General features: G+C 38.7%; 1 protein-coding gene across 1 annotated transcript; it reads left to right on the top strand.

The window, feature by feature from the left end:
• The first annotated feature begins 414 nt into the window (after nucleotides 1-414).
• Nucleotides 415-14,821, top strand: UEVLD (UEV and lactate/malate dehyrogenase domains). Its single transcript, XM_050896776.1, has 12 exons — nucleotides 415-456; nucleotides 2,155-2,239; nucleotides 2,888-2,950; nucleotides 3,696-3,859; nucleotides 4,617-4,752; nucleotides 6,093-6,217; nucleotides 6,797-6,902; nucleotides 8,762-8,932; nucleotides 9,887-10,060; nucleotides 10,638-10,722; nucleotides 11,372-11,495; nucleotides 12,831-14,821. Exons 1-12 carry the CDS (start codon nucleotides 415-417, stop codon nucleotides 12,993-12,995), a joined length of 1,440 nt encoding a protein of 479 aa, XP_050752733.1. The 3' UTR covers nucleotides 12,996-14,821.
• Nucleotides 14,822-14,874: the final 53 nt, after the last annotated feature.

The raw sequence follows: 14,874 nt of genomic DNA, 5'->3' as shown, positions 1-14,874 counted from the left end.
AGCTGAGTGCCACATGTGGTATACCCTTGCCTGTCATCTTGAAGAAGGCGGCCAAGCAGGCTCCCAGATAGCTATAAGGTGGTTTTTGCACAGATTTCAGCCTTTTTTAGAGGCTGTGGCCTGGCTGGCAGGTTGGTGTATACCGTGATGGGTGGAATTGGCACCCAGCTGAGCGCTCTTCGCATTCACCTGTCGCAGTAATGTACTGCAGCGTTTATTTGACCTCCCGCTCGCAGATCCATTAGAAGGAAAATTAAAAAAGGACTTTCCCCCCCCCCCCCCCCCCCCCACGGTTCTCCTGGAGAACGCCCACGACAGCCACTCTGAGGGACGCCAGCACCCCGAGGGAGGGCGCGGGCGCCCCGCGCAAGGGCTTTTGGGAGGCGGCCCCGCCCCGCCGCCGCCGCCGCCGCCATGGAGTTCTCGGAGGAGGTGCTGAGGAAGCAGCTGGGCAAGGTGCGCGCGCGTGGGTGGAGAGGGGGCGCGCGCGCCCCTCCGGCCGTGAGCCGTCGCCGCGACGCGCCAGGCGGGGGGAGTCTGCGGCCCTGGCGGGGCGGCGGAGAAAGGGTTGTGGGAAATGCCGACTTTTTAGGCGGGGTGGAGGGAACGGAGTGGCTCACCTGAAGCAGGAGAGGACGGAGCGTGCGGTTGCGGCGTGAGAGATGCAGTGGCTGGCGGGCCCCGATCGATAAAAGTCCCCGCGAGTCAAAAAATGAGGTGCTGGGAGGGGAAGGGCAGAGCTGAGGGAGTTCTGCAGTTCAGCCACCCTTCCGTTCCCTGCCGGCAGCGCGGTGCCGTCTTTAATTTCGTGATCATCGCTTGTAAAAGACCTCTGTCCCATTCGGGGTGCAGGATTTACATTGCCTTACTGCAACTGAGTTTAAAGTTGCGCCACGCATGATTTTATTCCTGTGGTTCAGGACACGGTAACACGTGTGATGTGCTGCATGCAACTGAAACTTTACTCTGCATGAAGAGTTACTAATTTCCTTGGGGATTTTTTGTGATAATCCCTGCATTAGTATCTCCACGCTTTAGAAACACTGATTTATTTTTATAGCATCCTTCTGAAGTAAAGACGTTTTAATTTCCATATGAGGAGCTGAGGTATGCGTATTTAAATTTTGGGCATGCCAGATAATTTTAGGTGCAAAATGAGAAAGGTATCTGACTCACCTCGTAAATCTTCTGATCTTTAAAAAAGAACAAAATATTTAATAGGAAAGCCTCATTTTGCATTACAAATAGAAGGGGGTCAGCTGGGGAAAGATGGCTTTGATATCACAACCAGATGTATCAACACTAATGAAAATGTGTTTAAGTTGTGTAGACATTCCTAATTTGAGCACCTTTGGGTTTTTTGTTGTTGGTTTGTTTTGTTTTTTTTTTTTTTACTGCTTGACTTTGCAGTATCCTGTAAGATTGAATGTGGACAAGCTGACTAAAAGGTGTTTCTTTTCAGCAGCTTTGTGTTTTCTTGTACAAAGTGGAAAATAGTTGTACCATCCACATAGCTGTAGTATTGCTGCTGTTTCTGGTGGGTGCCTTACTGAAGAGATTGTAGATTTTAGCTACTACTTCATGGCAAGTATTCCAGTGCAGTGAGCAGCTCTTTAAGCCATTGTCAGGCCGCAGTTGTGTTTGCTTAGGCGAGGATTCCAGGATAACTCCAGACTTCCTAAAATGAGAAGCAGATGCTCTAATCTAAGAAATGGAAAATATTATTCTTAACTTTAAGATGTGGGAGGATGCAAATCTCTTGGAAGTTCAGGTATTGGACCGGCTGGGGACAGTCTAAATGAAGTAGCAGTGATTCATTCTTGCTGATGATTAGTTTCAGATCACATTTCAAGCATCAGTACTTCTGTTAATCTGAGGAAGGAATGGTATATAGGGAGTGATGTTCAAAATTTGAGTTCTAATGTAGCAACAGCAGACCTGCAATACCTTTAAAGCTTTTTTTTTGTATCAATTTTTTTGATAATTTATTTCACACCAAAACTATTTATAATACAACAAGTAATGATTACTTTCCCGTTCTTGTGTTTCTACTTTCTCTTGATTCCTTTTCCGTATCTCTGGTAATGAAAGAAGAAGCCTTTGAAATGAAACATTTTTTCTGATTATTTTTTTTTTCCCCTCCTCCCTTCCCAGTATAAGTTCAGAGACCTGACCATAGAAGAACTAAAGAATGTTAACAAGACCTACCCAAACTTCACGTTCTCCATGAACACATACAGTAAGGAGTGATACAGTTACTTTGAACTAATTGTGATTCTTACTTGCTATAGATTCAGACTGTGTATAATAGAATCTAAATAGTGTATCTTTCAGTTGTGTTCCTATCTTTATTTTGACTTGCAGTAAAATTTCTCATGCCATGTGACTATTTTTGAAAGCTCTTCCAAGAATGCATACATATAAAAACGTAAGCGACTCATTCACTAAATTTTGTTTTATTTTAACTTGTCAGTAATTATAGAAGACATGTTCTTTTAAATTCTTTATATGTAACAGCATTTTCCCCATATCCCATGACTGTATTGAAAGCATTTTGATGTCTTTAGCTTATCAAGTGTAACTTCCAGAATACCTCAACCTGACCGAAAGTTCCTACAACACCAGAATTACCCAGGACAAGGGATTTTCAGACTAATGATGTGCTTAGTTGTACCAATGCAATTTTCATTAAGATTCCATTAAGGAATTATCTCAAAGGGGGAGGGGAGACCTTAGTAACGTTTTAGCCTTGGTTCTTTCCGGAGCAGTGTATTTGATTTCTAAAGAAAAATTACCGTTGTATATTGGTAGTTGTGGATGGGATTGCCATGCCAGATTCAATAGGATTTATTATTATTATTTTGTAAAATCACATTTTTTATTTCAGCCTTCAAGGATGGATCGCAGAAGGACCTCCTGAATTTTAGTGGTACTGTTCCAGTGAAATATGGTAAGATAAGTCAAATATAATTTCCTTACTAGTTATGAATCTCATTGTAAAATGTATCGGGTACTGCCTCTCAACAATATACTATGCAGCTTCTTTAAAGGTGGCTATAAAGGATTTTGCATGAATTGGCAGAAGCCACTTCTACTGCATAAACAAGTGCCTTTGTGCACTCAAAATGCTGAAATCAGGTGGCATTAGATAAGTCAATTAACTATTAAAACAATCATGTAGTTTGAGACTGTGTAGGCAAACTCTTTGGTTCTAATGGAGGTTGCATGAACTCTACAAGCCCTATGCTTGTATAGGCAGTGTCCAAAAATAACTAGTAAGTAATTTTTTATTTTTAACTTAAAGCCTTTGAAGCCTGAGGTAAAGCTCTTAATAGATGCCTCTTTGCATCAGTTGTTGAGTCCTGAAATAAGTATGAAATGGGTAGCTGTAAGAGATTTCTTTGCCTGGAAAAGGGGGACACGTTGGCTGATAGAATACCCTGGGAAACAAAACAACAACAAAGCTTTATATTAAGAAAGACACAATCGGTAGCACTTCAAGTTGATCCAGACACATCTGCTTTTATTAACTAGTCTAAGTAACATAAGTACTTTCCAGCGTGAATCTAGAAAGTGATCTGTCAGGCTTTTTTTCTTTGTTATTACAAAGTGTGAATCACATGCACACATGCCTGGTTTTTAGTGCCTCTTCTCAATGCAGAAGTTAGCAATGGCTTTTGTTTTGTGTTGAACAGGTAATTCCTATAACATACCTATTCATCTGTGGATTCTGGATTCTCATCCCTTTGCTCCGCCCATTTGCTTCTTGAAGCCGACTGTGAACATGGGCATTTCAGTGGGAAAGCATGTTGATGCTCATGGCAGGATTTATTTGCCCTACCTGCAAAACTGGAGCCATGTAAGAGGTGGAGTGGCTGACGGGAGGGAAGTATTTGGGAATAAAGCATGGTATCATATGGAGATCAAGGGAGAGGAGTGGATAGGGTTTGGGGCTTTTTGTTTTCTGCATTTTTTGTTAATTGATCTTAAAAACGATTATGCAAAGAGAAGCAGAATGTTATGTCTCTTGAAATTACAGCTTTCAGACTGTCTGGAGCGATTGTAAAGGAAGTTATAAGTGATGTAAGGAAAATTATTTTAAGCTGAAGAAAAAAGGGACTGACTTCGTTATAAAGCAGTATAAGCCTCATGTGGACCCTTTGATACTTTTTCCTTTGTTGCTGTGAATAATGAATAATAATACTAGACCAATTGAGTATCCCTCAAGAAAGTTCAATGGAAGTTCCTACCTTTTGGGTATCTCTCTTTCAGCAGAACTCTGAAACATTAGCATAGAGATTCAAAAGCCAGTGCTGTTGCTAAATGATTTTATGCACTGTGTTAAATAACTTAAATATGAGTGCCAGGCTAGTAAAAATGATCTAATGAATGCTAGTTTTCTGAAATGGATGGGATATATTTTTCATTATTGTTACAGAAATTCCCAGGCTTTTCTTTACCTGAAGTGTTTATGTAAGTGTTAAGGGTGTCAATATTTATAATTTGATTAAATTTTATATAGCTATGGTTCTTTATGAAATAGTGCAGTTTACAGTTGATACCAGTCTATGAAATAGCTAGTCAACTGTTTTGTCTTCTGTGTTGCTATATTTCAGCCTAAATCAACTGTCATTGGATTAATCAAGGAAATGATTGCGAAATTTGAGGAAGAACTCCCTTTGTATTCACTGTCGTCATCTGATGCAGCCAGGCAATCGGAACTTCTCTCCTACATTGCAAAGATTACTGAAGGTGTGGATGTTTTCGTATATTTGTTTGTAATGTTCCTGCACAATATCTGTTTTATTTATTGTTATTACTTGATATCACAAAGATGTGTACGCAGTTTTAATATCTGAATTTTTGGCAATTGCCTGTCCACAGTGTTTGGTATTTTCTCTGTATCATCATAAGTGTCTGTTTTTGAACCGAGAGCTCAGATTCTCATTTTGCATGTTTGCATTTAAGCCTACTGAAAAATGCTGTAGACTTGGTACTACTCATTTGTTGGAAATTACTGCAGCAAAACTATGTGAGATCTTGTGGAAGGGTAATGTGATTTTATTACAGACAAGTTGATTTTACCCAATCACAGCCATTCATTCTCTCAGATCTCATTCACTCACACTCTCACATCCACAGTCGCAAGCCCTGAGATCCGTCTGACCACAATCACTGGTGTGCAACACTGAGGACAAGGAGTGCTGCTTGTTGAGCCCATATCACGTCTCTTGGGTTCTTCTTGCTCAGTGGTGACAAGCTGATTTCGGACTTGTCTTTTACACCCTTCAGGAGTGGGTGCTATTTGGTATTTTTGCCTCATTACTTTATCTCACCCATTGTAAGTCTTGAGAACTGTGAAATTCGGCAATTTTGCCCATGTTTTCCTTATCTGGGTATTTTATGGCTCCAGTCATGCTGTTCTTCATCCTGACACATTTTCTTCAGGTCAGTCTTTTCTTCTTCCTTCTTTTAGTGAAATCACAAATGGTGATCTGTGGCAACTAGTGCAGACCTTTCCCTTTAACCCTCTTCTGCTGTTCCTTCTGGTAATTGTGTACACATACAGACTTGTGAGCACACACGTGTGTGTGCACACAATACACATTTCTAGTCAATCAATCTTAATGTTTCTGTTACAAATCTCTCTGCATTATAGTCAGAATGAGAATCGTGTTACCAGTAGCATTGGCTAAACAACCTCAGATCATTGTATTTTAATCAAATTCCATTTTGCATGTCTTTTCAAAATAGGAAATATTTTACAAATTTTATGACCATGGTATATATTCAAACCTGTAACAGTAGCAAACGGAGTATTGTTTGTATGGTCTTAGTGTCTAGCTTCTTGATATTGTTACCCTCATATTTTCCACTTAGTGAAAAAACATTCCTGTCCAGAGAGGAATATTTGTGTTTTACACCTTGCAAATTGTGATGAATTTTCTGTCGTCAGGCTTGACTGCTATTTTGAAGAAGTTTATGTAATTTGGTTTAACTCTGGCACAACCATGATCCTTTATGAAGCAGCAATACTTGTATTGATACAGTGTGGACCAGCACTTAAGTTTGTGTTTTTCTTTTAATTGTAGGAGAGACTGACATGAAATCAAAGAGTAAAATTGGTGGAGGCAAAAATGAAGGATGTTTTAACAAAATTACTGTTGTTGGAGCTGGAGATCTTGGCATTGCATGTGTGCTAGCAGTTGCAGCAAAGGTACATAATTATTATAAATAGCAACAGACCCGATTAATAGAGAGGCTTCCAACCTAGTTTTAATAGCCATGTCACTGCTTATGTCATTTGCCTCTTCAGTTAACTTATGGACACACAGAAGTGTTAGTTTCTGCCTCGTTTTCTCAGTCAGCTTTTTAAATACAAAGGGTTGAATATTGAATTCACTTACTTTGAAAATCCTTAGTTAAAGGATTCTTGCCTGAGCAGTGGCCTCTTACAATTGGGATCTCCTAGTCCCCTGGAAGAGGGTAGTCTGTAGATGGTCTGTACTTCATTGCGGCTATATGCTCAGAGACAACAGTAACATCAACATTTATAACTTCCCAGAGATGGTTTTGTGAGTTTTTTGTTTGGAAAATGACTCATTACGAAACAACTAAACTCACTGAAGTAAATTAATTTTCTTGTCACTTGACAGTAATTTTGGTCAGTAATTTTGTTTTATACACAGTACAACAAACACTGGAATTGGAGGAATACTGGTTTTTATTCCTCGCCCCCACAAGAACAAGTTTTGGTTTGTTTTATTGTTGATCTGCATTATTTTTATTCATACAGGGTGCTGCAGACAAGGTGGTTCTTTTGGATCTTTCAGAAGGTACAGCAAAAGGAGGGACCATGGACTTGGAGATCTTTGCTCTACCAAATGTGGAGATCAGCAAAGGTATTAGATGTTGTGGCTGGAATGGGAGTGAGTACTGTACTGTGTGTGCTTGTGCTTGTTTTAATGAGAGCAGGACACCTGGGGAGGTACAGAGGCTCTGGCATATAGGCCATCTTTTTAAAAAGATGTTATCTTTTCATAGCTTCTTGCTTTTCTTCATCTTTTCGGGGCAAAATCGGGAAGGGAAGGTTCAGCAAAGCTTGCATCGCTTTTATTTCAGGCTTTTTTCATTCTGTTTATAGAGGTAGAGGTATGTGAGTCTGTACTTCCAGGGTAAGAGGCTAATACTGAAATTGGACTCGCACCGAAATAGAGAGAAGTTAAGCTAGTACTTCAGTGTCATCGGTGGAGAGAGGGAAAGGAGGGGGAGAAAACATATGTATGTTAGGGAGAGAGAGCTGTGAGAGCAGTGTTAGAAAGGCTGATAAATAAAGGTAAGTTTCAAAGTACTACTTTCCTAGATTGATGTTCATTAAACATGCACATGGCCAATAGTTCTTAATCATTATCACTGCATATTCAAACAATTAGTTCTTAACAATCTTGTCCTCAATTAGCTGTGAGTGTACAATTCAACAGAGTCAAAGCCATGTCTCCATAATTAGTGGTGAATGGCTACGGTCTTTGTCGCAGAGGTTGAGGTGATGGGGCTCGAAAGCTCTTCCACAGGGGAAGCTGGAACTGAATTGAGCAACTTCTCCATTCTTCCTTGCTCATCTGTGGTGGTTTTATGTTCCTTGCACCCTCTGCAAGATGAAATGGGGGCCTTTCTTGTGCTTCTGATGTAATTTATCTTATTTTGGGGACAAGGACTTGTTCTGGTTCCACCAGGCATCTTATCTGCTTATTCTGCAGCTGACATTGCCTGCTCTACATCCTTTGATCTTATCTTGCACGTTTTACTGCTAGCACATCTTTTCCTGAACCCTAGTTGTGCAACTGTACCACAAATCTCTGTTTGTGCCTTTGTGGTCACCTATTACATATTTACGTTTAGCTGTGGTACAAAAAGCTTGTATGTTGTTGCTGGCTATGCTATTAGTAGTGTTACAATATTACAAAATGCTTATACAGTCACCTGTTATTTTAGTATGCTTGTATCTAGATTTGGGGCAAGCTGGTATTAATTATATCCTGCTTAGTATGCTTCCAATTTGTTAGTGCACTAGGCCTCTGCTTTGGCTTCAGCTGGTTCCAGAAGTGGTGTGACAGTCAAATTACCTTGTTTCTGTGCCCAAGCTGATCCCCTGTATGGTACTCAGATATTCAGAGTTACTTGCTCAAGGCAGCTTTGACTTACAAATTTCTGCAGCAAATGTAGTTGTGTGTTTTCCTGGGCTAATAAACACGTGTCTTTTACTTGAGTTAATAAGTAGACTTCTGGAACACTTTTTATGGTTGTCTACATGTCCTTGATTGAGCTATAAGATCAAAAATTATAGAAGCTTCAGATAAAGGAGTAAAAGTCCCCTTCTTTAAAAATCAGAATAAAAATGAAGGAGCCTTTTCATGGATTTTTTTTTTTTCTCTCTTGCCAAGAAAACTTGGAAGAGCTTATCTGTCAACCTCATCTAGATGTTTTCTGGTCTCTGCTCTGTAACCTTGGACAAATTGCAGTCTGCCTTCTGTGTTTGCCAACTATGAAACAGGAAAAGTAGTTCTGTGGGAGAGCTGTGTTTTACAGGTGCTGTTGAAGTGCCCCAAATTCCACGTTGGGGAATATGGGAGGAGACAGGAGGGGAAGAATCCCTAACTAAGCTGGATGTTGCAGTTCAGCCTTTAGGATGGCTCTTTGTTTTGCATCCAAAACTTGATAGAATGACATAAATTTTAAAATCATGTTTTCTTTATATTTTCAGATTTTTCTGCTTCAGCTGATTCCAAAGTTGTGGTACTTACAGTTAATTCTCTGGGTAATGCTCAGACTTATCTTGATGTCATACAAAGCAATGTGGATTTGTTCAGAGGAATTATCCCAGCAATATCACACTACAGTCAGAACACTGTTCTCCTTGTTGCTTCTCATCCAGGTATGTTGGTACTTCACCTAATGTGCTGTCCCTCAGCTGGCTTTCTCTTTGGCCCATTTTAAAAATACGTTACTGCCGAATACACCCACTTAGTCAAAAATTTTTGCTACTCTGAGGGGTGTTTTCAGCTTTGAGCAGGACACTGTCTTTGAGCGTTTTTTCTTTACTGTTTGGTAACAGTAACATAAAAGAAAACAGTATACTTTGTTTTGTATAAAAGGTATGTATTTCTGTATATTTCTGTACATGGTTTCCACCTGACTCTATCTACAAGATTAGCATCCATTGGCTGTTGTCTTGTCAGTTGTGAGTTTTATGTATGCATTTCTTCTGTGCAGTAAGGATAGATGCACGTGTGTTATGTGCCATATGATCAGACTCTCAGACTACTAATATACATAATGTAGTGTTGATAGTAAATATCGCAGCTATGTTTTGGTGGAAAGTTTAAATCTGTTGGGTCAGTGATACTGTGAACTAAGACAAAGCAAAAACACGACTTAAAAGGGAAAGAAGTACGTGTGAGCTTCTCTGTCCTGTAAACACACTGAAGACAGCCCTTTTCTATTTCTCAAGTGCTTCTTACCCTTCCTGTCATTTAGAGCTGTGGAGATGGAGAAAAGAGTGCTTGCCAAATGAAAAGAAATTAAACACTGGCTGAATTAAATTTAGAAGCATGTGAGATTTTTGGTGGAGGGAAGCATGATGACTCATTCTGAAGTTTCACTTGACTTCTCTTAAAAATTTGCTTGGGCTGTGAATTTTCTTCACCTCCTCCCCACCTGACTCGGTGTTTTAGGTTGAAATAAACTACTGATATGTTCTTATATGCTTATACCTTTTCTAAAGTAAACAACTTGGTCCTGAGTTTTTTGTAATTGTGATTCGTAGCTTGCAGTTGTGTTGAATTTTGAGTGGTCCTTCATTGTCAACATATTTTTCTTTCATATATAGTTGAAGTAATGACATATGTGTCATGGAAGCTGAGTGCGTTTCCCAAAAGCAGAGTTATTGGAGTAGGTGCCAACCTAGATACTGAGAGATTTCAGTATATACTGACAAACCTTTTAAAAGCACAGGTGCTGGCAAAAGATGCTTGGATTATTGGTGAACAAGGGGAAGACAAAGGTAAAGTGATACTTTATTATGACTATGAGTATATAATGTCCTGGCAGTGCTTAAATAATTGAGTAATGAAAGAATAATTGAGAAAAGCAATGAAGGTAGTCATAAGCAGGGTGGTAGGTTTTCATACTAATGGTTCTAAATAATACAATTCTGGTGTGTGCCTGAGACTGCAGACCTGGAATGGTAGCAAAAGTATTTGACATTTTTCACAGTAAAAAAAAAAAATATAGACAATACAACCTCAAATGCTTTTTATTTGGTATAACAATATAGGTTAGAGGTACAGAAAGAGGAAGGAAATGTATAATATATGGTAGGTTACTGCTAATGTAAGAATTATTACATATTACTTCATTTCTAAGCAAGTGTCTCTGGCCAGGTGCTACTATAGAGTTTGTCAGCAGTCTGGGGAACCTTAGAAGGTCATCAACTACATTTGGGTTGTTGTGGGGGAAGGAAAGTTTGGAAAGTTTGAATTATTTTTTTTATTTTTTTTTTTTTCTTCTCCCCACCTTATCTGGTACCTATTTTAGTCACTGTTTAGATGTCCATTTAAATGTTGGTTGTTTCTATTTAGTACCATCATGGACCAGTTGTAATTTAGTTGCAAATCAAACGGAAGCAACGGCTGCTTGTAACTCAAGGGAAAAGGTGGCTAACAGGTAATGCCATTATAATCTTAAATTTTTTTTCTTCATGTTTAGACATTTGATGTTTGCAGAGTTTTTTCCTTCAGCTCTTTATGAAGAGGAGGAAGTTTGCTCTAAAATGTTCACACATTGAGTTTATAGGAAATTGTAGGTCTGAGTGTCACTTAGTTGCATATATGTGTATATGCCCACTGTTTTTCTGCAGTTCTCAATAATGTTGTGCCTGTGACGATCTAAGGACAAGACAAGCTTTGTAGCATATACACTAGAATATTAGAGCTGCAGTTCAATTGTGTTTTTTAAAAAAAAATAGTAGGCAAGCCTTCTGGCACACTTTTCTCAGAGCTTGTGTGGAAGCAGTTTACTTCAAAGCAAAGTACACGTTTGGATCAATTTACCTGATTTAATTAGCCACATACCAGTTACACATCTTGACAGAAAAGAGAATTGTTACTAGTGTGGGTAAAATATACATAAAGAAATCCTTTAAAGCAATTATTAATTCCCTTCTGTTGTTTTCCAAAACAGAGAATCATGTTTTTATAGTACACTTTACCTGATATGGTACACTTAATCGGTCTTTTGGGTTTTACATATAAACCAAAATAGGAATAATTAAAATCTAAACATCATGTTTTTCTCCTTTTCCTGGTTTATATAGAGCTATGGAAGTTCTAAAGGGAAAAGGTCAGAGATCTTGGTCTGTTGGGCTCTCAGTTGCTGATTTGACTGACAGTATACTGAAAGATAAAAGAAAGGTTCATTCTGTATCCACTCTGGCAAAGGTAAATGTGTTATTAATATCTTTTGGCACTGTAATTACATTATTTATACTGGATATGACCATTAATTTTAGCAGCACAGACATCTCAAAGTAACTGTTCTGAAGTAGCACTACTTCCGTTACTTTCTTCCAACAACAGCTTTAAATTCTAGTCCAAAAATGAGCAAAAATCAATTGTTGTGTTAATCTGAAACCAATATTAAAAGTGGATTATTCCAAAAATACAAGAGTCCAGAGGGAAAATACGGTCGAGGTTGCTGACCAGCTCCCCTGGAATAGCCGGATTTGGCAAATGAAGAGAAATGTGTTTGTCGCAGTTTCCAAGTGCTCAGTATTGAATGTAGATTTTTCCAGGGCCAAAAGAGTTCAGTATCTTTTATGAAAGTATAAAATGCCATTTTCTGCCAGTATTTTATTTGACCTGCTTTGAAACAGCTGCTTTTTTACCTCTTGATACTGTACATGGAAGAGAAAATCATGAAGCTATATTTCACTTAAAATTGTAGACTGAACCTTGTTTAAAGTTTATCCTAAGAGACTTCATTAAAGTATTAAGTCATTTTATATGAGGGGAAAAACCAATGTAGAAACATTTACTGGTCACTTGTATTTACAGGCTTCAGAAGGGTAATTTGCATGTCCCAGTGCAGGGAAATTGAGCAGGCTGCTTATTGTATCAAGTACAGACATATACCTAATTTCATCATTATGTTTTCAAGTAAAGTTTTTAATTGTTTATGAACTAAATGCATATACAAAGGAGTGACAGGTCTCTTAAACTGCAGAGTAACTACAGAATGTAAATATTCCCATATAGATCCTAAAAATAAACGATCTACAGTGTAAACTTGAATTATAGGGATATAAGTTTAATAAAGTGTGTCACAGAACAAATATGGGATCAATACTTGAAATATATTCCCTGGATAGCTCTCTTTGCCTGCATTTTTAAATGTCTTTTTTTCAATCCTAAAAGAACTAAGGATACTGTACTATCAAGTGTCCCTGCTTGTTCTACCTAAGAAACTGGTTAAACAGTGTTTTGTAGTATAAGCTTTGCCCTCCTTATAGAGGTCTGATAGATCTATATTGGGAAAGTCCTCTAAGTGTGGCATGGTTCAAGATTTCTTTATCTGTACAGTAATATTTTACAGTCTCTATACAGTAACCCATTGCACAGGATCTAAAATAACTGGATTTTGACCTATACGAAACATGCCATATGATGGAATATCCTTGCTTAATTAAAATAATCAAGTTATTTTGTGTAGTTTCATGCTTCAGACAAAGCAGAAGTAACTAACTCTGTGACAGTGTTCTTTGTGTGTTGTTTCAGGGATGTTGCAATATAAACAGTGAAGTATTCTTAAGTCTACCGTGTATTCTTGGAACCAATGGAGTGATTGAAATGGTCGAACTAGAAGAAGATCCACTAGTGCAAGAGAAACTGCAAAGCAGTGCAGGATCAGTTCATGACCTTCAGCAGCAACTGAAACTGTAAGCAAGCACAAGGGAAGCCACAGTGTCTGCTCACAGAAGTCAGATTTGCTAGGCAGAAAGGGTTGCTTGGTATATACTGATTTCTGTATAAAACAAGAAGGTTTTTTACTTTACTTTCAAAACTGCTTTCTCAGTTTTGGTTCAAATTATTTAATACTGCACTGGACAGTAATTTCTTATTTGAAAAGTGCACTTTTGGTAGCCAAAATGAGGAGGGTAATGTGCAAGAATGTTTTACCTAAGTTCAGGTGACTTTTGCCTGTGATTTTTTTGTTGCTAATTATAGCCTGATTCCTGGGTTATTCTTAGCTCTTTGCACCTCATTAGGACACAGTCTAGGAGAGCAGCTTACCCAGCTCTGCGGAAACTCCAGTGCGTAGAGCCAACTAGAACTCTTCCTCCTGCTTTAAGTGCTGCATCAGGGGCTTGTCTAGAATATCGTCACACTCCAGCTCTTCAGGGCCCTGGGGGATGCAGTTCGATAGCTTGATCCTTTATGCCTGTCACAGATGCTCTTACGTCAATGGACTCCTGCTTATTGCTAAGGGGGGAAAAAAGCTAAAAGCATGGTGTTAGCAGTATCCTTCAAACCCGAAGTATTGGATATGGATTTCTGTTGTGTGTTTAATGATGTCTGAGACTTCCTGGTCATGACTTGTTTGCTCTTATTTTGTAAGGATGTTCAGAGCGCTAAAGCATCCGCAGTTCTCTGTACATACATGCAACACTCGTACCCTGTGCAACATTGGAACAGGTGCTCTTCCTGAAAGGGAGGAGCAGGGGTGGGCTTCAAATAAAGAATAAAATCTGACAGTTAAGTAATGCAGAAGTATCTGCGAGTTCAGGCCTAGCTTTACATCAGCCTGAGGAGAATACAGCTACTTGAGAAGGCAACAGAACCTGTAACCCTCCTCGGGGGAGGCCAAGGATGTGGTGAAAAAGCAGGATGTGGATTTTTAGATAAATCAAAAAGCAGATGTTTTTAAGATAAAGGGTTTTTCGGGGCTCTAACCTCTTGATTCACTGCACTGGTAAAAGACTATATTCATCCTGATTATACCTGAGCATCACGATGCAGGCAGAGGAGATGTGGGCTCCACTCCCGCTGTGTGCAGCTTAGAAACGTCATTCCACATTTATGTTTTGAGGTGTGACTGGTTAAATATTGATGAAGCTTTCTTAGTAAAAGTAGGATCTGTGTCAGAGCGAAAGATCTATTCCTTTGTGCCTTTCGGTTATATCTCACAAAGAGCCAGACTTACAAGGAATTCTGAGTTTATATTGATCTCAGAATTAAGATAAAAATAGAAAGGGAAAAAACCTTCAGTCATTTAGGTGGTTTTTTTTCATGGAATATTCAAATTTCCTTCTTTGTGGTGGTCAGTGATAGGACAAAATTAGTGATGGCTACAGGTGACCAACTTTGCTGCTATATTAAAAAAAAGCACCCAACACAATGGCTGGACTTTGGGGGTTGGTTTTTTTTTTTTCCTCTTGCTTTAGAAAAAACAGCATAAAATTATGGTTTTACATTGTTCTTCAAGGTGTTGCATTTAATCTGTTGAGCATTTATTCTCATGTGAATAGTTGAGGTGTTTTATTTGGGGTTTTTTTATTAATAGTTTTAATCATAAAAAGCTGCACACTCTTCCAGGGATGTTTTTTAGATTGATGCTTATGTTATAAAATAACTAATCTTGGCTCATCACTCATCACGTATTCCTTGAAAAATAACCAAAGGACTGCAGTTCAGTCACTGTGGTGGGCAATGGCACTTTCATGGCAAATTAATTCCCAGAAATACTTTTTAACAATAAACTGCACTACAAAGAACTTTTTCGACATTCTGTGGAGTATTTTTGATACACGAAGTACTGCTA

This window comes from Gymnogyps californianus, chromosome 5 (genome assembly GCF_018139145.2).
Source record: "Gymnogyps californianus isolate 813 chromosome 5, ASM1813914v2, whole genome shotgun sequence".
NCBI lineage: Eukaryota > Metazoa > Chordata > Aves > Accipitriformes > Cathartidae > Gymnogyps > Gymnogyps californianus.
The sequence above is the reverse complement of the archived record's forward strand: the minus strand, read 5'-3'. Positions and strand labels throughout refer to the sequence as shown.

What these genes read in the sequence shown, in the direction of transcription:
- UEVLD (XM_050896776.1), top strand. Translation starts at nt 415, where the DNA reads ATGGAGTTCTCGGAGGAGGTGCTGAGGAAGCAGCTGGGCAAG. An exon ending in CATTGCAAAGATTACTGAAG is followed by an intron (nt 4,753 to 6,092) that starts GTGTGGATGTTT and finishes TTTTAATTGTAG; the next exon opens with GAGAGACTGACATGAAATCA. An exon ending in TGCTAGCAGTTGCAGCAAAG is followed by an intron (nt 6,218 to 6,796) that starts GTACATAATTAT and finishes TTATTCATACAG; the next exon opens with GGTGCTGCAGACAAGGTGGT.